This window comes from Polyodon spathula, chromosome 16, assembly GCF_017654505.1.
Source record: "Polyodon spathula isolate WHYD16114869_AA chromosome 16, ASM1765450v1, whole genome shotgun sequence".
Taxonomy (NCBI): domain Eukaryota; kingdom Metazoa; phylum Chordata; class Actinopteri; order Acipenseriformes; family Polyodontidae; genus Polyodon; species Polyodon spathula.
The window spans coordinates 23,007,432-23,030,589 of record NC_054549.1 but is presented as its reverse complement, the minus strand read 5'-3'; the positions used below and the strand labels follow the sequence as shown (position 1 = coordinate 23,030,589).

Genomic DNA, 23,158 nt, shown 5'->3' with positions numbered 1-23,158 from the left:
TCATTATTTTGTTTGAACTTGATCTTGCTAATATCATATAGTTAGACACTTTAACACTAATTTTGATTCTAGTGTCACTAGATTATCGTATTTCCTTTTTTAAAAATTTTAGTCCTGTCAGAATTACTTAATGTATTGTGAAACTTCAAAAGTTATATGAATTACTTTTTTGACTGTTTCACTTTTATAACATCTCAAACTCTAACATGAAATACTGTACTAGTATTATGGCTTCCGGTAGACTTTTTTGCGGAATCATTTTGTAGTTTCTCTGTTTACATGATGTTAAACAAAATATCATTCTTATGTGCGTTCAACTCAATCTTAGAATCTCCCTTTACATGCTTCAGATACGCTCTCCCTATCCTAGCAGCAGATGGCTTTTGCACTCAGATAAAAACAGTTGCTACACCAGCAATTTAATTGGTTCTGCATCAATTTGAAGTCCGGGAGTATATAAAACCTGCATTTAGATCAACATAAAGCCTATCAAAGCTCTTCCGGTTCTTAGTAACTGATTTAATCTCAAAACTTTGTCAAGTCCTTAAAGGATCCCAGTGATTCAACATCAACAACATGACTAGGTAGCCCATTCCATACCCTCACCACGTGTGAAGAAGTGTCTCCTTCCATCCTGTTCTAAGTCTGTCTTCACAATTTCCAAATGTGTCCGGTACTGGTTTCAGTACAGCGCTAAGGTTTGGGTTAACTGTCCTTTTAAGATTTTAAAGACGGCACGTCTGATTCTTTTTTGTTCCAGTCTAAATAGATTCTTTCAGTCTGTCTTGGTGGCCAAAGTCCATGATGAACAGCAGACCAGCAATATATTGCATGGCTCTCCTAAGCTGTGCCTCCAGTGTAACCCTGTGTGTTTCTGTGTGCAGGATGCCGCGTGGTGTGCAAATCCTCCCGGAGTCAACTGCAGCACCTGTGCCGCTTGGAGAGAGTGGCGTGTAGAGACCTGGGCATCAGTAAGAAGAACCTCAATCACTTTGAGGTGGAGTACTTGTGCGACTACAAGAAAAAGGGGGTGAGTCAAGCTTGCAAACGAGGCCATTCGGCCTATCGGTGCTCGTCCGGTTCTTAAAAGACCCCATCTGGGAAACGTTTCAAACCATCGTCTCAAGCTCCTTCAGAGGCCTATTTTGCTGATACCATTTCCCAAGCGCTGGCTAAACAACACGGAGCCCTCGAGTTGATGATCTCTAATGCCGTTAGCAGTGCGATAGAAGGGGTGAATACTTTGCTTCGAGAAAGCAGAGATACTATACAATCTCTTAAAACTGGTATATTCTCCAAGAACGCACACTCTATGAAAACAAATTCTGTAACGTTAGCGAGCTACAAGTCACTACCACACATAAAGAAAATGGTCAAAAAGTTCTCAAACATGTATTCGACTACCCAAAGTGAGCTTAAATTTAAAAAGCTCTCATACAGTGACTAAAAGTGAATGTCATTACTTCCCTTTGAGCTTTAGAAAAGGGAACAAAAACAAAGCAGGAATAGAGGCATGAGTTGAGCATAACATACATCTCAGCTGCATCAGTCAACTGAATTCAAATTGATAAAATTAAATGTAGGTACTTACATTACTGGTGCATTTGTTGATCGCCAGTTCGTTTTCTTTTTACAAAATTTGTCGGGACATAGCTAAAGTGTAAGACACAAATATAGCTCCGGTTTACTGCATAGTTGGCCAAATGTTCTGTATTATTATATTTCTTAGCAGACACCCTTATCCTGGGCGACTTACAGTTGTTACAAGATATCACATTATTTTGTACATACAATTACCCATTTATACAGTATAAATAACTAAAGCTGGTTGCTTGCGTGCCTTGCAATAAAAAAAAGTTCCTGTATGTTTGTTGCCGACACGCTTAATTTCGATACTACACTATCGAAGACGCAAGGTCTCAGCTGCCCAATCAGCAAACTTTTTTTCATAACCATGACAAAGGTACTGAGATGGGTGGGACGGATATATTTTTTGAACCACGAGGATGAGCTAGACTCACCGCAGTGGATTACATTCTGATACGGTTTGGCATGAACTGTTTTTAATTGTCAGTCTCTCCATAACTGGGTGGGCCCATGAGCAAAATGAGTGGGCTTAGTTCCAAGCGTGAACAACCCACCCCACCCCCCGGTTTTTCATCACGGCATAAAATGCACTCAAGAATCGACTATATTATGTCTTCTCCTGAGTTATTTAAATTTGCCAATACAATAACAGTGCTTCCTGCGATTATCTCGGACCACAACCCTATACGGTGTGAATTTTAGTTTCGTACTACAATGCAAAAATCATCACGCTGGCAATTTAGTGTAACTTTATTAGAAAACCCAGAATTCGTTTCACAATTTAAAACTAAGTTAGTGGAGATTTTGGAAATTAATAGTCCCTCAGTGAACGACCCGCTATAGTATGGGAAGCTACCAAAGGCTTCGTAGGAGACAACACTTCCTCATTTGCTTCTCACGTTAAAATATCAAGATTAAAACAAATTAGTGACCTAGAAAAACGATGCTTGTGGCTTGAAAATGCTCAAAAAAGTAACTATACCCAAACTAATGAAGAAAAACTGCGAGCTGCCAGGGTACAACTTAATGATCTTTTACGAAGAAGGGCAGAATTTGTTATGCATAGTTAGACAAAAATACTACTTTCAAGGCAGTAAACCCAGCTGATTACTTACACTAAAATTAAAAGAAAGTCAATCTCGTGCATCTATTGAAACAATCCGCTCACCTTCAAAAGGTCTAATCTGCGACCCCAAAGAGATTAGTGAAACCTTTCACTCCTGTTTTTATAATTTGTGTAATTCCAGCTCCACCCTAGATAAGGAGGCTTGCACTGACTTCCTGCAAAACCTAAATCTTCCCAGACTATCTGAGATAGAGGCAGTGGAATTAGGCAGACCCATCTCTATTGATGAGCTTAAAGCAGCACTAGTGACTACTAAAAAAGGTAAAACTCCAGGACTTGATGGCATCCCCCCAGAGCTGCTGCTGTTATTTTGGGACATACTTGGCCCAATTAGGCTTTACGTGATAAACGCAGCAGTCAAGAAAGGTGATTTTCACCGTGATTTAACATGGCTTTAATTTCTTTAATTCCTAAAAAAGAGAAAGATCCCACTGAATGTGCCAACTATCGTCCAATTTCATTAATTAACTCAAACATGAAGCTGTATTCTAGAATTTTAGCCTTACATTTTACAAACTGTGTTGGGAAACTTAGTCACCATGATCAGTCTGGCTTTATTAAGGGGCGCTTTGCTGCAGACAACGTCTGCTGCCTACTACATATAATACATGGAGCAAAAGATCGAAATAATCCTATAATTAGATGCGGAGAAGGCATTTGGTAGACTTGAATGGAACTTCCTTTAGCTGGTATTAGAGAGATTTGGTTTGGGTGAAAGTTTTATCAATATGGTTCGTGCAATGTATGCCAATCCTTCTGCTATGGTCTCTACTGGTGGTTTACATCCCGAACCCTTTAAGATTTTGAGGGGAAAGGGCATCCTTGCCAGTTTATCACCTATGCTGTTTGCTCTTTCGCTTGAACCACTAGCGCAGAACATTAGACAGAACGCTATAGTGCCTCCCATCAAATTGAAGTCTTCCAACCATGCTATATCAGCGTATGCAGAGGATATTCTTTTGTATATTGCAGATATTCAGAATTCTATTCCAAAAATTAACAACTTTCAGTGAATTTAGTGACTTCTCGGGCTATAAAATTAATTTGGCAAAGTCGGCCCTGATGCCTCTCAACGCAATAGCAGGTAGGGTCTTCTTACCCTCCATCATTCCAATTAAAAAACAATTTAGATTCGTAGGCATTGATATACAACCATCCCTTCAATCCATTGTTAAAAATAATTATCACAAAGTACTAAGGGAGGTGAAGGGAGATATAGAGAGGTGGACAGTGATGCCCGCCTCCCTACAAGCCCGGATTGCTACAGTCAAAATTAATGTTCTTCCTTGAGTTAATTTTATTAGTGCCATGATTCCACACCCTCCATTTATGTATTGTTGGACTAAAATGGACTCTTTATTAAGGAACTTCTTGTGGAATGGCAAGGAATCACAAATCAAGTTAAATATACTACAGCGCACAAAAGTAGATGGATGCTTAGCTGTCCCTAATTTGAAGTTATACCTCTGGGCTTTCCAGTTGTGCTCCCTCAGGGTATGGTTAAATCCACTGTCTGCTGTGTCCTGGTGAGAGATTGAAGAGGCACTAGTGTCTCCCATAAGACTACAAGATCTCTTATTTACAGGTCTTAAAAACAAAAAATGTGCTCTACATTATGATCCTATCATTGCTAATACTATAACTAATTTCAGGGCAATAGAAAAACACATGAAGTATAATATTAAATGGCACCAAGATTCACTTGTCTGGCATAATAGTGCTCTTCGGTCAGGTAACCAACCCTTTGCTCTCGACTCCTGGTTTAGAAAAGGCATTAACATTCTTAAGGTCATATGCAATAAGGACGGGCTTATTAATTTCCAGGAATTGAGTTCACACTTTTAAACTACCAGGATCATCCTTTTTCTTATCTTAGACTGTGTTCTGTTTACGTGCATATGGGGTTCCCTGGGGATCGGAACTTGCATTACATCCTATAGTGGATTGGGTCTCAGGTGATTCCTCTAAAGGGCTAGTTTCAACTGTACACTTGCATCTACTAAAAGCTTCATATAACCCACTGCCATTGTCAAATTATCGGTGAAAGATCTAGCCTTAGATGATGGGCTAATTGATGGGAATGCAGTCTGGGACAATATATTTAATGCATCGAAAAACCCCAATCGCCAACTAATTCATTTCAAATTATGTCACAGGTCATACTGGACTGCTCGTAAGAGATACCTTGTGGAAATCACCTCAGACTCCCTGTGTAAACTCTGTAGTCTTAACACACCTGGCACGCTAATGCACATGATCTAGGAATGTCCAGAAGTTAACTCCTTTTGGAGCCAGGTGATATCTATACTGTCTGGAATAACTGAGAGAGACATACCATTAGATCTGGTTGTACTATTACTTAATGAACAAAACTTCAGTTACTGGAGCGCCAGCAGAAAATTTAGCTTGCTAGTTTAACAGCATCAAAGAAACTGATAGTACAGCACTGGCTCCCTCCTCATAGACTACCTATTTGGAAATGGATGTCATATTTCACAGACATAGTCATGCTACAACTATCTACCGCCAGAACAAAAAACACCACTTTAGTTATGTTAGCTGCAGCTCCTTTCCAGATTTCTAAACTACTGTCTGAAGTCTGATTGTCATTGCAGTGGATAAACTGTGTGACTCTTGGGATGCATTATCTATCAGCTAGTGTCTGTGTCAATTTTATTTGCAAGAGGTCCAGGGAGCGATGAGGGTGACCGCTAGGGAAAGGAGGGAGGGAGGGGGAATATAGTATATTATGTAATATTGTTTTTTCTTTTGTTTGTTTGTCTGTCTGTTCTGTGAAAAAACAATAAACATTTGATCACAAAAAAGGATTGCAGTGATTCACAGTCAAACATCCTTTAGTTGAGATGCAGCAGTTAATCAATCGATTTATTGATCCTTGAATTACCAGAGCTTCGATTACACATTGGTGAATTGATGAGAGGGAGAGGCATGTGTGTTTTTTATAATTTATTTTTCACATGTTTTGTTTTATCCACTAACAATGTTTTATTTTGTTAGTGCAGATACACATAAAATAACTCATAGATGGATGTCTATAAATAAAAACAAAGTATACATCGTATTTTAACTATGTATCTATTTTTTTTTTTTTTTGCACAAAATTTCTCATTAGCGACACTAACGGTAACGTATGTGAAGTCCCCCACTGTTTTTAATTAACTTCCTGTTTATAGTAAATACTGTCCATGCTCTCTATAAAAATACAATAAGATAAAATACAAAAATACTTGAATTACTGCACAATGGAAATCCAATCAGCATGAAGGATATTAAATCAACAAACACAAAAAATGGCTTTTTTCAGAAAGTTGTACAATTCAGCATTAACTCAAAACGCAGGTTACTACAAATTTGGATATTTTACACATGTGTTCGTAAAGAGCTTCAATCTTGCACATATATTCAAGTTAAGAATTAAACGCAAGCATACACAGAGCGCTGCATTTTAGTTTTTGATGGTTTGTTTGTCACTTAGTCAGTGAATACTTGGGAGGGGAGGTGGGGGGAGGTACGAGTGTTTAGTCAATGGAAACCACAGGGTACATGAGACAAGAAATCACGGTATTGGATAAGCTGGCATTCTGACACCTGAGCCCAAACGGCATGTCAATAATATCTTCAGAGCCGTCAAAGTTAATTTTAACTGAATCTTTCACACTGTCGCTTAGTTTCATTCACCACAACACAAAATAATGTATTTACACTTCTGTCAACAGTGGCACGTTCACAATTCATTCTTGCAACATTTGTACCCACTGATGCCAGAGTGGCTATCTCCCGTAGATTTAACAGCTAGCCAAGAGAAGTCATGAGAAATTCTTTGCAACGTTGTTTAATTGTTATGTGCGGTTTAGGCATTTTAGAATCACAGTTTTAAACCTTTGCAGGTCCATTTATGCAGCGCTTGTCAGGTGCGTCAGGTCCAATTTATTTTCACACGCGCTGTTTATTTTACACATGCCATTTAAATTATTATTTTTTTTTTTTGAGTACAACAGGTTTAAAAGGCACTGTATGGCAAAAGGACACTCAGTACTGTATCTCCAGCCAAGCCACACCACTTGTTCGCTGTATTATACTGATAAATCCTCTCCTGATCACTCATTTTATCACCAAACTCCTCAATAATGTGATCCAAGTCATTATTTTATTACTATAAAAGCTCTGCAAATGTCTGTGATATTCTTTTAGGGCGGTATGCAGAAGCAGCTGTCCGTGTTATCTTTAGTGCATTGGGCTATGAGATACGCCCCCTTTTTTTTTCTGCTTCTGTCGGTCTCACCGGCCATTGAAAGGTTTTCTTGGCTTTTTTGGGAGAAAAAACGACTAAAAACCTGTGCTTGACGTCTTTTTGATGATGTCTGACAGGGTCCGACATCGGACTGAAAAGGGGAAATTGTAATGTCGGACCTGGTCTGACGTAGGACGGCAAAGGGTTAATTCCCAAATGACTCGCTTCAAATTATATATCTGGTAAGTGCTAGTCAGAGCTTCGGTTTCCCTCCAGACCGCGTCTGTGGGAACGGCTGAGCTTTGACAACTACGATTGCAATATTTATTTCAAGTATTTTTTGTATAAACCTCCCAGTTGAAAAATGTCTTTTTCGTTAGATTTCGTTTTATATGTTTCATTTCGTTTTGTTTCGTATTTGTGAAAAACACAGGGCTCTTTTTTTTTTTTTTTTAAATCGGAAGTGTTCTCATTTTGGATGTAAGTTGTGCCCTTTCTGTTTTAACTATTATGCACAGCAGATGTTTTAGTTACTGGATCTACTGATGATAAGCTACATTTTTTTGTTCTGGATTTTGAATAATTAAATGTTGTTGATGCATCAATTTATTGTCAATTAATGTGCATGTGAAATTGAGTTGCTGATGTCACTGCTATGACTTGGTAACCCAATGCAAACCGTTACCACTTCATGCAATACCCATAATTCAATAGTGCTGAATTTAGAAATACAAAATTTAATAAATTCAGTGACATACCTTCTGACTAGTAGTCTTTTCTTTTTGTATTTCTAGATATATTGTCATATATGTGTTTCTTAAGTCTATGCCAAAATGAGCTATTTTGCCTGAAGTCATTCTAAATCCTTTGTTTGTCGTTTTCATGCTTGCTGAACTGCTCTACCCTGATTTCTTCTGCCTAGACGGTGTCAACATGTCTTGGCACATCGCAAATGTTTGCATTTTTTTGGATGTGTAAAATTGCTTGTTTAAAAATGCTAAGTAAAACAAAATGGCAAAACTTCCATATTTGTGAGACGACTTTCTCAACCCCGCAAGCATGCATTTATTCAAACGGGGTCATTCAATCGCAACTGTTTTCTTCATATGTGGTTCATCCACAAACACTTTATTCTTCATTCAAGAACCTCTCTGCGAACTCCAGTGAGCTGTGCTATGGTCTTGTATTACGATGCTGCAAGGTTTGTGTCCAGCAAGACAAAAGCCAGAGTGGGTCGTCTAGTTTTTAAAGCGCATTAAAAATTAATCCTTGTAACTGAAACGAATGAAGGCAAAGCCTGCCAAACAATGCACATCAAAAGCTAACTCCCTTGCAAAGCATCCACCTTCGTATTCTGATTTTGAATGGAGGTGTGACCTGGATGAGGCAAAAGGATTAAATGTGGGGAGAACCTGTACACATTCTGACAGTTCCATTACCGAGGCACTGGTATGCTATGTGAAGTATGCTGTCAACAGTGCTGTCCACACAGACTTTAGTGGGGTTCGGAATGTGGGGAAGGCAGATGTAGAAACCCAATCATCTGGGAATGAGCATTAATGTTTATTGTATCCTGTTTTTGTTTGTTTGTTTGTTTGTTTGTTTGTTTGTTTGTTTTTTAATCCAATAAAAAATTCTAAATTTTGTTTATTTATGAAAATGAAATTGAAGCCTAATATTTCTGATTCCGACCAGGAACTTCACATAAGGACTAATAGGTTTACATAAGGGCTAGCAAGTTCAAAAGGTATTAGTCCTTAGGACTTGTATATTTTCTTATGTTCTTATGCCTGATGCATAGAAAGGAAGAACTGGGCAATTCAAGTAAACTGACTTATGTTTGGCCTCATTTTCCACAGATGGGATGACCTACAAAAGTAACATTTTATGAACTTTCCAACAAAAAAAAAAAAAAAAAAATTGACAATTCACTGAGGTTCAGTTTGGTCCACTTGAGCTGGACTGACCCCACTGTACCTTCAGTGCAATGCATACTGAGCGCACAGCTATGGCCAAAAGTTTAGCGTTACCTAGAATGTTAGGACTAAAGCATGATTTGCACTGAGCTGAAAACCAGATGTCCTAGGAGTAGGACAAAAGCAGAGGATGTCAATAACCTCCAGGACGTGGATTAGTAAATTCAAAATGAAATGCGATGTAGAGGCCAGAGAAGGTGCTTTTGTGTGTGATTTGTAAACGGCGAGCAGGATGTCAATAACTAATTTAGTTGTACCTTCTTTTCTAAATGCTAGAATAACCGTTTTGTACTTTCAGTGATGTGTATTTTGATACATATGTTCAAATATGCCGTTAAAAACATTCATTTAAGTCGACAGTGATGTGTTATTTTTTCACACGGCCCAGTTTAGTTATTAACCAGGAAGTCACATTGAGATTCAAAATCTCTTTTTCAAGAGAGACTAGACCAGGAAAGCAGCAATACAAGAACAATCACACACACAAAACTCCACAGATTAACATTTCAAAAATAATAATACCATTAAAAAAATAATTAATCAGTGCATTTCATTGGATTATTTGCAACTTTAAAATTAATTAAAACGAGTACATTTATTAGAAATAAAATTTCCAAGCTGATTTTTAAATCTTGTAATGATATATTATCAGATAGTTTTAAGTGTTTTTGAAGGTTGTTCCCTGACCAAGAGGCAGAATAACTGAAAGCCTTTTTCCCCAAACCTGGTACATATTTCGGGAATTGAAGAATGTAATATTGACTGGAATCTAAGTTGGTAAATATTAGTCCTGGTGATTACCAGAGCACTAAGATGAGATGGAAGTTTTCCCAGAATAACTTTATATACAAAGATATACCAGTGCTTCAGTCTGCGTGAAAAAAGTGAGGTCCACCCCATTCACCTGAACAGCTCACAATATGACCAAGAGTACTGGTTTACTGTCAAATACTCATGACGAATTGTACCAGTTTTAATATTATATTATGGTTTACTGCAAACGCTGTTGTTGCTTTGAGGCGAATACCCCAGAAATGCTGTATCAATTGTAACATAACTCTGACATGGTGATAAGCATGGGACTAAAGACACAGGATGCCTGAGTTTGAAATTTGTACTGATGTACTGTAAAAAAAGATCCGGAGGATCTCTGAAAATGATCTGGCATAAAAAGAAATGGACAGTTCGCCAGGACTAAATTTCACCAATGTCGGTAAAAATTCCAAAACCACCTGTTTTGTGGTGATTTTAGTCCTGTGAATTTAGATCACTTATTTACATCGTGCAATCAGAGAAACTACATAATATTGCAAAAGTCTACTGGAAGCCATGTTAGTACAGTATTTCATGTTCGATGTCACATTTTCTCAATTTGTCAGTTTTTCGTTAAGTATATGGAAAAGCAGTGTGTAATTCAATATATTAACCTAGGTTTCATTCATCTTTTTGAAGCAAAATCAGTTAGTTCTATAGGTTGATGCAAAACTTTCGACCATAGCTGTTCATCCCCAAGTCTGTACTATATCCCCTGCAATAGCGATAATTAAGGACTTCCTTTAGAAGCAATCATAATGTAATAGGCTTAATCAGCTCGTCATTGTTCAAACAGACAGATGGCTGCATGCTCCTCACTCCGCTCGTTTCTCCCTCCAGGACCAGGAGTTCTACCTGGTGAAATGGAAGGGCTACCCGGAGTCCCAGAACACCTGGGAGCCGCGCAAGAACCTCAGGTGCCTGAAGATCCTCAAGCAGTTCCGCCTGGACCTGGAGCGGGAGCTGCAGCGGCGCAAGCAACGGCGCAGCCTGAAGAAGCTGGACCACAGCCTGGCGCATTTCATGCTGCAGAAAGCTAAGCAGCGGCAGCAGCTGGATCGCTGGGAGGCCTCCCTGAACTCCACGCGGCAGCACAAGGGGCGGATCTGCGTCCGGAATGACGTGGACCTCGACGGGCCCCCCAAGGACTTCACCTACATTAACAACTACAAAGTGGGCGAGGGGATCGTGCTGACGGAGGTGGCGGTGGGCTGCGAGTGCCAGGACTGCTTCAAGGAGCCCCTGAACGGCTGCTGCGCCGGGGCCTCGCTCCACAGGTTTGCCTACAACGACAAGGGCCAGGTGAGGCTGAAGGCAGGGCAGCCCGTGTACGAGTGTAACGCTCGCTGCCGCTGCGGTCCCGAGTGCCTGAACCGCGTGGTGCAGAAGGGCATTCAGTACGACATGAGCATCTTCAAGACAGACGACGACCGGGGGTGGGGGGTGCGGACCATGGAGAAGATCAGGAAGAACAGCTTTGTCATGGAGTACGTCGGAGAGGTAAGAGCGAAAGGAGATGGTCCTTGTGCTTGAAAAAAGCGTAGAAATATCCAAAGATGTCTACGGCGATGGCCAACAGTGTAGCATCACCTAGAATTTTACGATTGAGACATTATTAAAAGATAAACTACATGAACATGATTTAGATTTTGTGTAATCAAAGAAACTACAAAATGATATTGTAACCACAATAGTAGTACAGTATTTCATGTTAGATTTTGAAATGTCAAATTTGGTTTTGTGCCAGCTTTTCAAGAAGTATATGGGGGGAAAACTACAAAGCGGTATGTAATTCAGTATGTTAATGTGACTTTATTCAGCAGGTTTCATTTTACTTTGTGAAGCAAAATGACTTTAATAGGGTGATGCATCATTTTTGGCATTGTCAATACAAACCCAAGTCTCCACTATAACCCCTGCAAAGGGGATAATTAAGGATGTCCTTTAGAAGCAATCCAAATTTAATCTGCTCAATCAGCTATTTTATTTTTATTTAGGCTTTTTCTGGAGAAAGAAACTGTTTATTCACCAGCTATATAACATTATAGCTGATTGTTTGCAAACAGATTGTTGAATATCCTCCAGATTCATTCTTGAGAGAAACCACAGGTTTAATGCAGTTCAGATGCACACTTTCTCTGGTTGTACACAGCTTGCCAAGCTGTTTGTTGTTATTTAACATGTAGATTCAAGTGATCACAGCTTACAATTATGCAAAACAGTCCTAAGCAGTAATGCAATGCTGTTTAATCAGGGAAGGCAGTTTTTGAAGTGACTGATTGCTATCTGTTTGCAGCATATCATAACTAAGGCTATGTTTTTGTCACGGAAATTGTGAAAATTTGAAAAAAGTCAGTGAAATCTTGGAAATGGATGTAAATACATTTTAGGCGCTTCCTTTATTTCCTTTAAAAAAATGCAGTATGTCATGTATTGAATATGCACGCAGCATTTACATGTAGCTATATAGGTCAGCGAATGAGATAGCTGAGTGAGCAAGCATGTAAATTGGTGACTGCTAAAAGGCAAAAAAAAAAAGTGAAGTTTTGTGAAAAGACAGAACAAATGCATCGGAGGACAGAAGTTCACCAACTTAGATGCTTTCTTTAGAACATGCTGTTTGTTTCAGAATCATGGACAACTATTAAAGCCTGGTTCATATAGCACTTCTGTTGCAGATGAATGGGTACATCAGGCGCAGACAGCTAGCTGTGCATCTTTGTTCTTTTCTGCACGGGACGCATCGTGTCGCAGCCCTTTTGTCTGTGGAAAGTGGTTGCCACTGTTCATACTTTAAATACAGACTGTATCCGCGAAATTGGATTCATTTACATTTAAGTAGATGTGCTGAATTTGTATCTCCTATACAGGACGATTTAAAAAAAAAAAAAAAAAAAAAAAAAAAAAAAAAAAGAGAGAGAGTTCATTGGTATATCTGCCCTCTCAACCAACGGAGAGCCCGAAAGGGAGAATTTAAAAACATTATTTAGAGATATTTTAGAATGACAGGTGAAAGGCTTGACGATCTCTTAAGGCTGTACGCCTTTCCAAAAAAGACGCAAGATTGTAGATGACGGAATTCCGACTTTTCGCACAGGGTTGGAGGCCCTCGGCTTCGACCAGAAATAATGTCAGAGTCTGAAGAACATACTATACGTTTTGTACTCCTAAATTAACATTTAAACTTCTCAGCAGTCAAAAGCAATAGGCTTCATATTATTGGTTTTGGTGTACTATTTAAAAGCGCTTGTGTATGTCGATGTAGCTAGAATTACCTGACTTGGTGACCTTTCCGTGAAGTCCTGTTTTTTTGCCGCACCTCACCCATGAAATGTACTAAACATTACCGTGCCAAAATGCAGCCTTAATCATAACCTCTTGTGTAGCTGTCTTAGAAGCTAAGAACAAGCGCATTGTAAACTGTCTAATCTTGGAAAAAACAAGCTATGATGTGGGATGTTTAGCCACCCACACGAACAGTCTTTTAAAATAAATGACAACTTATGTTTAAAACTTGTGAACCACACACTCCTGGTTCATATAGTTACAACCAAGGCAACAAAACTATAATCTCCACTTGATTTTTGATTTCTCTCAAACAGCTTCTGTAAATACACTCTAGCTACTTCAAACGGGGACCCTAAAGACCGTGAAACCTGAATAAGATACAGTGCCTTGCAAAAGTATTCAGACCCTTCCTATGGTGTCCTGTTTTGTGAAATTACAAAATGATGCATACACATTTAAACTTAATATTTTATTCAAAACTTGAATGCTCAAACTGAAGACTTCTAAGGGTAATACAAGTTACAGTAAATGTTAGCAAAAACTAAAGAAAAAAAACTGAAATATGTTGATTGCGTAAATATTCAGACCTGTCAACTCAATATTTGGTGGAAGCACCTTTGGCAGCAATTGCAGCTGCAAGTCTTTTTGGGTAAGTGTCTACCAACTTTGCACATCGGCTTGGTGCTATTTGTGCCCATTCTTCTTGGGAGATTTGCTCAAGCTCTCTCAAGTTGCTTGGGGATCGCTTATGGAGAGCAGTTTTCAAGTTTTTCCATAGATTCTCAATAGGATTCAAGTCAGGACTTTGACTGGGCCACTCAAGGACATTCACTTTCTTATTCTGAAGCCACTCAAGTGTTGCTCTGGCCTTGTGCTTTGGATCATTGTCCTGCTGAAATGTGAATTTTCGCCCCAGTTTTAAGTCTTTAGCAGACTGACACAGGTTTTCCTCTAGTATTTGCCTATACTTTGCTCCATCCATTTTTCCTTCAATCCTAACAAGCTTGTGAGTCCCTGCTGAGGAGAAGCATCCCCATAGCATGATGCTGCCACCACCATGCTTGACTGTAGGGATGGTGTTGACTGGGAGATGTGCTGTGTTGGGTCTGCGCCAAATGTAACGCTTGGCATTTAGACCAAAAAGTTCCAAATTGGTCTCATCTGACCACAACGCGTTTTGCCACATTTTTGCAGGATCACTCAGGTGCTTTGTTGCAAACTCCATACAGGCTTTGAGATGGCTTATTTTTAGTAATGGCTTCCTTCTTGCCACCCTACCATACAGGCTACTATTGTGAAGTGTTCTGGATGTTGTTGACTGAGGCACATTTTCTCCCATCTCAGCCACTGAACTCTGTAGCTCTTTCAAAGTTGTCGTTAGTCTCACAGTGGCATCCCTCACCAGTTTCATCCTTTGATCTAGGCAGTGTCTGGGTGGTACAATGCACCTTCCATTTCTTGATGATTGAGTAGACTGTGCTCACATGGCTATTCAGAGACGTCAATATTTTTTTGTACCCTTCTCTTGATCTGTGCTTGAAATTCACTACCTGACCAAGGAATCTCACAAATACAGGCGTGTTTATTTTGAAATCATGAGAACCACTAATATTGCACACAGACAGAGGCCATTCAGCTAATTTTGTGGCTCGTTAAGGTCATTTTGTGCACCTGAATTAATTTAGGTTTTCCACACCAAAGGGTTTGAATATTTATGCAATCATGACTTTTCCATTTTTATTTCATATTAATTATTTTTGTTTTTGCTGTGAATGTGTGGAGTAGGTTGTGTATATAACACATTAATTCCTTTTTCAGTGTCATGACTGCAAGTTTTAAAGCAACAAAATGTGAAAACTGTGAGTCTGAATACTTTTGCAAGGCACTGTATAACAAAGCTGCACACCCAAGCCTGTGACGCAGTCATGCTCGTCCCCGAGGGCATAACTGGACTGCAGACACAGGTCTCCTCATATTTCCTTTCATCTAAACCTGACAGGAGAGCTACAAAGAGATAAGTAACAAGTTACTTTTAGCTGCTTTTGTGCATTAGACGTAGTATGCCATATTATTGACGTTGTATTGCTATTTACACAGAATTGTGCACTCAGCCGGTTTTATTAAGTCCCGCTGGGACCTTGTGCCCCACGTGAAGCAAGCTGCTCCGTTGCCCCCTTCTCGGTACAGACAACCTAAAGGCCCTTACACACCAGATGCGACGCGACAAAGTGACGCGAGAAAATCAGTCAAACCCCTGCTTTTCATTAGCGCTCTTCACACAAAGGTGGCACGACAAGCGACGTCACTGCGACACAAATTCCAACGGGAGCGATGAAAGAAAATAATAGAACCTGGTCCTATTTTTGCAGATTCGTCAAGCAATGACTACACAACTGAGCAATCAGAGAACAGCATCATGTCATGTGGTTTGAAATCAGCCCTGTTTCACTTGGTGACGGGGTGCACACCCCTTGGGTGTGTTTTATTATTTATGTAGGTACTATTTGTTGTTGCTGTCGTCGTTATTATTATTATATAAATTTATTGTGTTTATGTGCGGATGAATTAAAGCCGTCCGAGCCATGCGTTTTGTGTTTTGTTTATTTATTTAAAAACCTTGTTCTGAAGGTGACCATCTCCCAAGTTAATTAATTGATTATTTATTGCTAATCGGGAGACGGTCACCAGTATAAAAACCTGCAGCTTTCTGCACTCCAGGAGAGTCAGAGGCGAGACGTGAGTCTAAATTAATAGAGAAACAATTGCTATATCTAAAATATACTTGTTTAGAATTGTTTTACTTCGCCCAGAGTGTCGTGTGTTCTTTTGTTTAAACTGTTTATTTTATTCTTTATTAAATGCCAGCGCAGCAATTCATTTTGTGGTCTGACGGTACCACTCAAAGCAAAGGGCAGTGGTTATGGTGAACTCGGTTTCTCATTTTAGTTTAGTCAGCGAGGCAGTTTAAGAAATTACTTTTTAGTTTTTTTTAATAATAAACAAAAATGTTTCAAATGACTATTTCTTGTACTGTGTTTCATTTAATATTATTACTTAAACGTGATGCAAGAAAGAGTGGCAACGAGTAACAAGATTATAAAAATAATTGTAATTATTAATTACTAACAATTATTTACATGATATTTTGCTTCAGGTTGCCTTTCTTTCTTGTTATGTTATGTTAAGTTAATAAACTTCCAGCCTTATTATTATTTTCTGTTATGCAGCAGTATCAACCTGTGATGAAGTACCCGCCTCTGTGTGTATTTTCTGCTATATGTTGCGTGTTGTGTGTTTAATGTTGGTGTATAGTCATTGGTACACGGGATATAAACGGGTCTGTGTAACACGAGTGTTTAAAATGTATATTTGTAGTCACGGATTGCACAGCACTTCACATGCAAGTAAAAGGTGAGCACGGGGAATTGCACTTTATTAATTCATGTGCCGTTGTACCGAGACTCCTATTGAATGATTGATTAACAATTGAGTCTCGGTACAGCTGCGTAAAAGCAGCATGTTTTCACTCACTCGGGGCTGTGTGTTCGGTGAGTGGAGAACGGGATTGGAGACGGAGGTAATAAGTGTATCGTATAATAATAATAATCTTTAAATAGAAGTTCACCTTGTGGTGTCTGTACAGTCCGTTTTGTTTTGGCAACAAGTGCCGTGTCCTGTTACAACCTTTTTATTTTCTGTTCTGTTTATTTATTAAATGCTGAGCGAAAGCGTTCGCTCAGCTCCACCAAACTCCACCTCTCTGTTGCTTATTTCCTGGCTCTGGTCTGACGCCACCCACTCCGGCCGTCTTTGTGACACAGCCCTAGAGAGTTAGGGATTCAAAAGAGAGAAAGAGAAGATTTCAGGCAGTTGAGAGCAGAGTGCTTTGTCACATTGTGTGCTTTTCTTCTTTATGCAAACATGGTTTCTGTAGTGGTATTGTTTATATATTGGTTATGCTACATTAGTAGTGACTTCAATATAATGCACACCTTTATGTTTTGTAGATTTGAAAGTGCTGTTGATAAGTTATTGAAGTTTTGTTGTTTTTAATTAAAATAAAAAATAAAAAAACATTTAATCAGGAACCTTTTTGTGACTTTTTTCCCCCGAAGAATGATGTTATTAGAATAATCGCTAATCATAATCGGGATTATTTTCAAATAGAGAATTGATAATTGTAAAAGTGATAATCACTAGTACCTCCGTACCAGACTGCACAGAGTGGACTACGAAACCAAGTATTGTTACAGGAGCTGCAGTGTTTGCAGTACTGTATGCTGCACCTGTCCTGTTACACAGCGGCGTTGCTGCTTGAGGAGACGTGCCCCGTCTTGGTCGGGGCGTTGTCTAGAATGGCAGGGGGGTGCAGAGTATGTGTAACCCCCATTGCGTAGTAATGTACAGTACACCCTTGCTATAGTGCCCTTCATTATAACAAACCTTCGCCTATGACAAACCTGGCCTCTGGACCCCCCCCCCCCAAAAAAAAAAAAGAAATATAACATAAACGCACACTGTCAACATCACGGTCTGTACGCATGGGGGATGCCACTTCCGCTTAATAAAAAATGTGCCCTGTGTAACTATGCCTCCAAAACGAAAATCATTTTATGTTGCAACAAAGCTGGAAACTATATTGATCGTTTGAAAAAGCAGTAACGCAGGCGTATCTCTGTCGTGGATATAGGTTGTCAAAAAGCACTAAATTAATAATAGCTTTAGGTTGTAATAGCCTAAATTAGCTCAGGTGTAACCAATCTCCTTCAAAATCACACACCAAGTTAAGTGGCCTCCACCTGTGTTTAAATTGTAGTGATTCACTTGATTTCAGGTTAAATTCATTAGTTCCTATAGGTTCCCTCTGCATTTCAAAGCAAAGATTCAACCATGAGCACCAAGGTGCTTTCAAAAGAACTCCGGGACAAAGTTGTTGAAAGGCACAGATCAGGAGCTGGATATAAAAAAATATTAAAGGCCTTGAATATTCCTAGGAGTATGGTCAAGACGATTATTAAGAAGTGGAAGGTGTATGGCACCACCAAGCCTAGATCAGGCCGTCTCTCCAAACCGAGCAAGAAGTAGAGGCTACCAAGAGGCTAATGGCAACTTTGCAAGAGCTACAGGCTTATTATGGCCAAGAATGGTCAAAGTGTGCATGTGACAACAATATCCCAAGCACTCCACAAATCTGGCTGATGCACAAATTTTAGTTGATGCAAAACTTTTGGCCAGAGCTGTAGGTTAACCCTTAGCAGTCCATTTTTGCAGCGCTTGTCAGGTGCGTCAGGTCCAATTTATTTTCATCCACGCTGTTTATTTTACACGCGCTGTTTTACAATATTTTTTCAGAGTAAAACCGGTTTAAAAGGCATTGAATCGCAAAAAAACACTCAGTACTGTATCTACAGCCAAGCCTCACCCCTTGTTTGCTGTATTTTTCACATACCTCTATAGACGTGCATATTGATAAATCCTTTCCTGATCATTCGTTTTATCACCAAACTCCTCAATAATGCGATCCATGTCATTATTTTATTACTATAACATCTCGAAAGGCTCTGCAAATGTCTGTGATATTCTTTGAGCGCTGGATGCGAAAGCAACTACCTCCTTTATTATGTCTGTGTTATCTCTGTAATGCATGGGGCTATGAGAAACGCCTTTTTTTCGGTTTCATTCGGCCATTGAAAGGTTTTCTCTGCTTTTTCCGGAGAAAAAAACGACTAGAGACCTGTGCTTTATGTCTGTGTTGTAATGTCGGACCTGGTCCTGACATAGGACCGCAAAGGGTTAAAGCTGCTTTCCTTTGTATTCTGGGCATCGGAAAATTACTTTGTTTCAGTCTCTCCTCTGTTGTATGAGATCAGGGTGTGGCTTTATTTAAAAGCCACAATCAAGTTCATTATTGTCCAACCCCAAATCGCCATGTAAAAATACTTTACGACCATAATATGTGTCTCTTTTCTTGCTTGCTTTCACGATTATTCACCAGTTTAAACTGTGTGCGATTTCATTCAGTGCCACGATTCGACTTCTTTTTGCAGATCATAACCTCAGAAGAGGCGGAGCGGCGAGGCCATATCTATGACCGGCAGGGCGCCACCTACCTGTTTGATCTGGACTACGTGGAGGACGTGTATACCGTGGACGCAGCTCACCACGGGAACATCTCGCACTTCGTCAACCACAGTGTGAGTACAGAGAGCCAGCGATTCCTCCTGAAACACCAGTGCAAGCAATTGCATACAGAAACGTAAAGAAATTCAATGACAAACATTTCCACTAGAAGTATCTCAGTGTCTTCAATAGAAGCACTAAAATGCAATACATTCACTTTTCTTCAAATTGATTCAAGGTGTTTTTGTGACGCTAAAGCCACATGACTTTGGAGTGCTTGTCTATAAGTGTTCCAAAACTGAAAATCGAAATGGGGATTGTCATGAAAACCTAGAAGTAGTGAAATAGAAAGTCACCGTTTCTTGTGCCCCTCTCTCCCCACACACAGTGCACCCCGAATCTGCAAGTCTACAATGTGTTCATTAATAACATTGACGAGAGGCTGCCGAGGATCGCTTTCTTCGCCACCAGAACGATCAAAGCTGGAGAAGAGCTGACCTTCGACTACAAGATGCAAAGTAAGGGAAGCGCTTCAGAAGCCCACGACTCCACTAGAGGGCAGTCTGACAGGAGCATCTACCTACACACGATAAAGCCATGTCTGTAAAACTCAATCTCATTCCACCAAACTGCAGCCGGTTCAGTCTGCAACTGGACATTACCTCTACAGAATCACCTCTACAGCTCTGGCCAAAAGTTTTGCATCACCCTGTAGAATTAACATTAGAACCGCTGCGGTTATACTCATTCCAAAAACTGACGCAGGCATTCATTTTAAACAACGTCAGTATTAAAATGAAAGACAAACTGTCGGATACAACTCAAAAGTTTTATTCAAGCACATCATATCAAACATCTGCACAGCCCAAACGCCATATTTAAATGAACAATTAAACATAAAAGGGTTTATTTTCTGACTTGCCACATATAAAGCATTACTTCAAAAATTTAAAAACTATAATAAACTAAACATTTCAAAAGTAACTAGTGTGTAAACAGGTATATGTACATACAACCATGTAAAAATGGAATTATTTTAATTTAAAACAAAATGTGTTTTAAACATGTTTTCTCTTGCATGTGTGTCACTCGGTGCAGCACAGAGTCCAGGTTATGCTGCTGCAGCCTGCAGCTTTGCAGTTTTCTGATTGTATTGTGGCTATTTTCAAGATGAAATCTCTCCTCATATTTTCCCCGGTGCATTCTTTGTGAAAAATGAAGGAATTGATGGCTGCCAGGTCCAGTAGAGATAGCAACAGGCTTTTGTGTGTGTGTGTGTATATATATATATATATATATATATATATATATATATATATATAGTAAACGATCCTCGCACTCACGGAGTTCGTTGCCCCTTTTAAAGTAGACCCAGGACACAGAAATGGAATTTTTTTAGCGCTGACGCGCACTTTTAATAAACATAAAACAAAACAGAAATAAACACCTAACTCCGTTTTGGAGCTCTCACTATACACCAGCCGATCCCTGACTAACACACAGGACGGCTAAGCCGTTTACCTGACAAACACCAAAACACAAACGGGCTTCTCTCAACACTCTCTTCAATACGACTGGACACACACGCAGTCGGGCTCTTCACTCAGCAGCCCCGATCAGTCTGGCTGCCTCTCTTAAATACCCTGCACCTGTCTCTAATTTATAATTACGATCAGGTGCCGAGGATTAACTAAATCATTAAAACAATTACACAATTAAACCCCATAACACCCAAATGTGCATTCTCACAAGGTTTTTAGCAGGGAAGGATTTTAACCCCCTCCCTATATATATACAATATATAGATATATATATATATATATATATATAATATTTGGTTATATTCAAAATAAAAACATGTATTGTAAAAGGAAGTCAAAATTTACTGCTTTGGTGGTTCTAGGTGGGCGTGATTATAGTTTCCTTACTTCCGTGATCCTGCCTTTCAAACGCCGTCGGGGTGTTTAATACATATATTTAGAAAAAGTCAAGAACGGACAACCGCATAACTTTCAGACACCCCGAGTAATTTAAATTAGAAAACCTCAAACCATCATAGTGACTGCTGTGGCGGTTCTAGTGTCAATTAATTTTGCTTCATCAACTCAAATGAAACCTGCTGAATCCCTCAATCCTAAAATTCTAGGCGATGCAAAACTTTTGGTATTAGCTGTAGAGATCACATTTTTTAATAACTATTACAAAAATAACAAAAAACAACCTGTTAATCACGGATTTTGGAATCCAACAACTCTCATACCTTGAGTTGAGACCATAGTATAGGCACAGCACAGCTTTAACACACAGCCACATTATACACCTGCTCGTTTATGATCTCTAGGGTTAGGTTGGGTTCATAGTGAAGGGTGTGTCTGGTACTTCTGCAGATATCATCTTGTTATAAAAAAAAAAAAAAAAAAAAAAAAAAATCAACTAGTTTTTAAAAATGTATCATTTAATAATTTGCATTGCTTAGCTCAGCCATCTTTCTGTTGGATGACTTTGCTGGCTCTAAGGAGAATCCAAATGGAGAAACACCTTAATATTGATACCATTAATGTGCCTGTCCCTGGCTGCCTGTTTCTCATGTATTGTGTGTTTTGTAGTCGATCCAGTGGACGCTGAAAGCACGAGAATGGATTCCAATTTCGGCCTGGCTGGAATGACCGGCTCCCCAAAGAAACGGGTTCGAGTGGAGTGCAAATGTGGAATGGAGTCGTGTCGGAAGTATCTGTTTTAAAACTCAAGGGGGAGGGTAACAAATGAAACCCCTTTTCAAAACTGGACTCCTTGCCCTGCACCCAGCCCTGTGTTTAGGTTTTGAGATTTGTTACTAAAACCATCCGAGCATTTGGGAGGCCCTTCGAAATGCCCTTCTGAAATTTTAACTTTAACATTTTAACTTCCTTTTGATAATCGTTTGCCGGAATTCTATTCTCATTGCAATTACTCAAATATTGTTTCTTGTTAGTTTGTGTTAATCGCAGTTTAGGAGCAGCTTTGCAGTTTGTCTCTATAGTCGCATGAACCACAGCCAGTGCACAAAACTTCATTCACAGTAGCTGTCACTGGCACTGGCTGATCTAGCTTGTGTTACTCTTGTCTACGAAAATAGCATTTGAAGGGGTTCTCTCTAAGGTTAACTGGAACCCAGCATTTATTACTAGAACTCTAGTTCAGGATAAGCAGTAACGAGATTGCTCACATTTCTAGCAGTCTTCATTTAAAAAAAAAAATTAAACAAAATACAGGACAGGAACATTGAAATTGTCCAGTCTAAAGTGTGTGTGTGTGTGTATTTCTTGAGGAAAACACTTGCCATTGTTTATAGCTTTTTAAGTAAAGCAATACCACAAATACAACCAAGAAGAACTAGAATACAGGACATCAAAATATTAAATTATTTTATTAAACTTTTTTTGATTGTAGTGAGATGACTTTTATTAAAATTTTCGAAATTTAATATATATATATATATATGATTATATATTATATATATATATATATATATATATATATATATATATATATATATATATATATAAAATATATAAGTTTCTTGAATTTGTATTATTTTTAATAGACCCTTCTGGCTCCGATAGGTAGCGGTGAATCCACATTGTTAGATTACAAGCACTGTTTGTTACATTACCTCATATTCTCCCTACACAAAGTGCTTGAATACTAGTTAGTTGATTCATTCTTAATCTTTAATTCAATGCAGTTTCATTCCTTGTCCAATCCTAGGTTTCAAAGGCCAGCCATGCAAACAGTTTAAGAAATGTCAATGGTTTTAATAAATTTGCACACCAGCAATCTACACCCTCAGTCTGGAGAATAATACAGTGATACAGCACAGCAATGCAGTACACATTATGGTTCTAAAGTCTTAACCTGAACATAATGCTTGTTTTTAAACAAAATCCCTTCATGCAGCTTGCCCAGTCATTCAGCCTCTTTTAGCTTGAAAATAAAACCTGCGCTGTGTTTAAAACT

The 23,158-nt window shown here is 39.1% G+C and overlaps 1 protein-coding gene across 1 annotated transcript in view; it reads left to right on the top strand.

The window, feature by feature from the left end:
* Window positions 1-22,589, top strand: part of LOC121328396 (histone-lysine N-methyltransferase SUV39H1-like) — a 29,066-nt gene extending 6,477 nt beyond the window's left edge. Inside the window, exons 2-6 of the mRNA XM_041273031.1 lie at window positions 885-1,030; window positions 10,595-11,254; window positions 19,090-19,236; window positions 19,551-19,680; window positions 21,769-22,589. Of these exons, the coding sequence (XP_041128965.1) occupies window positions 885-1,030; window positions 10,595-11,254; window positions 19,090-19,236; window positions 19,551-19,680; window positions 21,769-21,902 (1,217 nt within the window). The 3' untranslated portion in view covers window positions 21,903-22,589. The remainder of the gene's footprint in view (window positions 1-884; window positions 1,031-10,594; window positions 11,255-19,089; window positions 19,237-19,550; window positions 19,681-21,768) is intronic.
* Window positions 22,590-23,158: the final 569 nt, after the last annotated feature.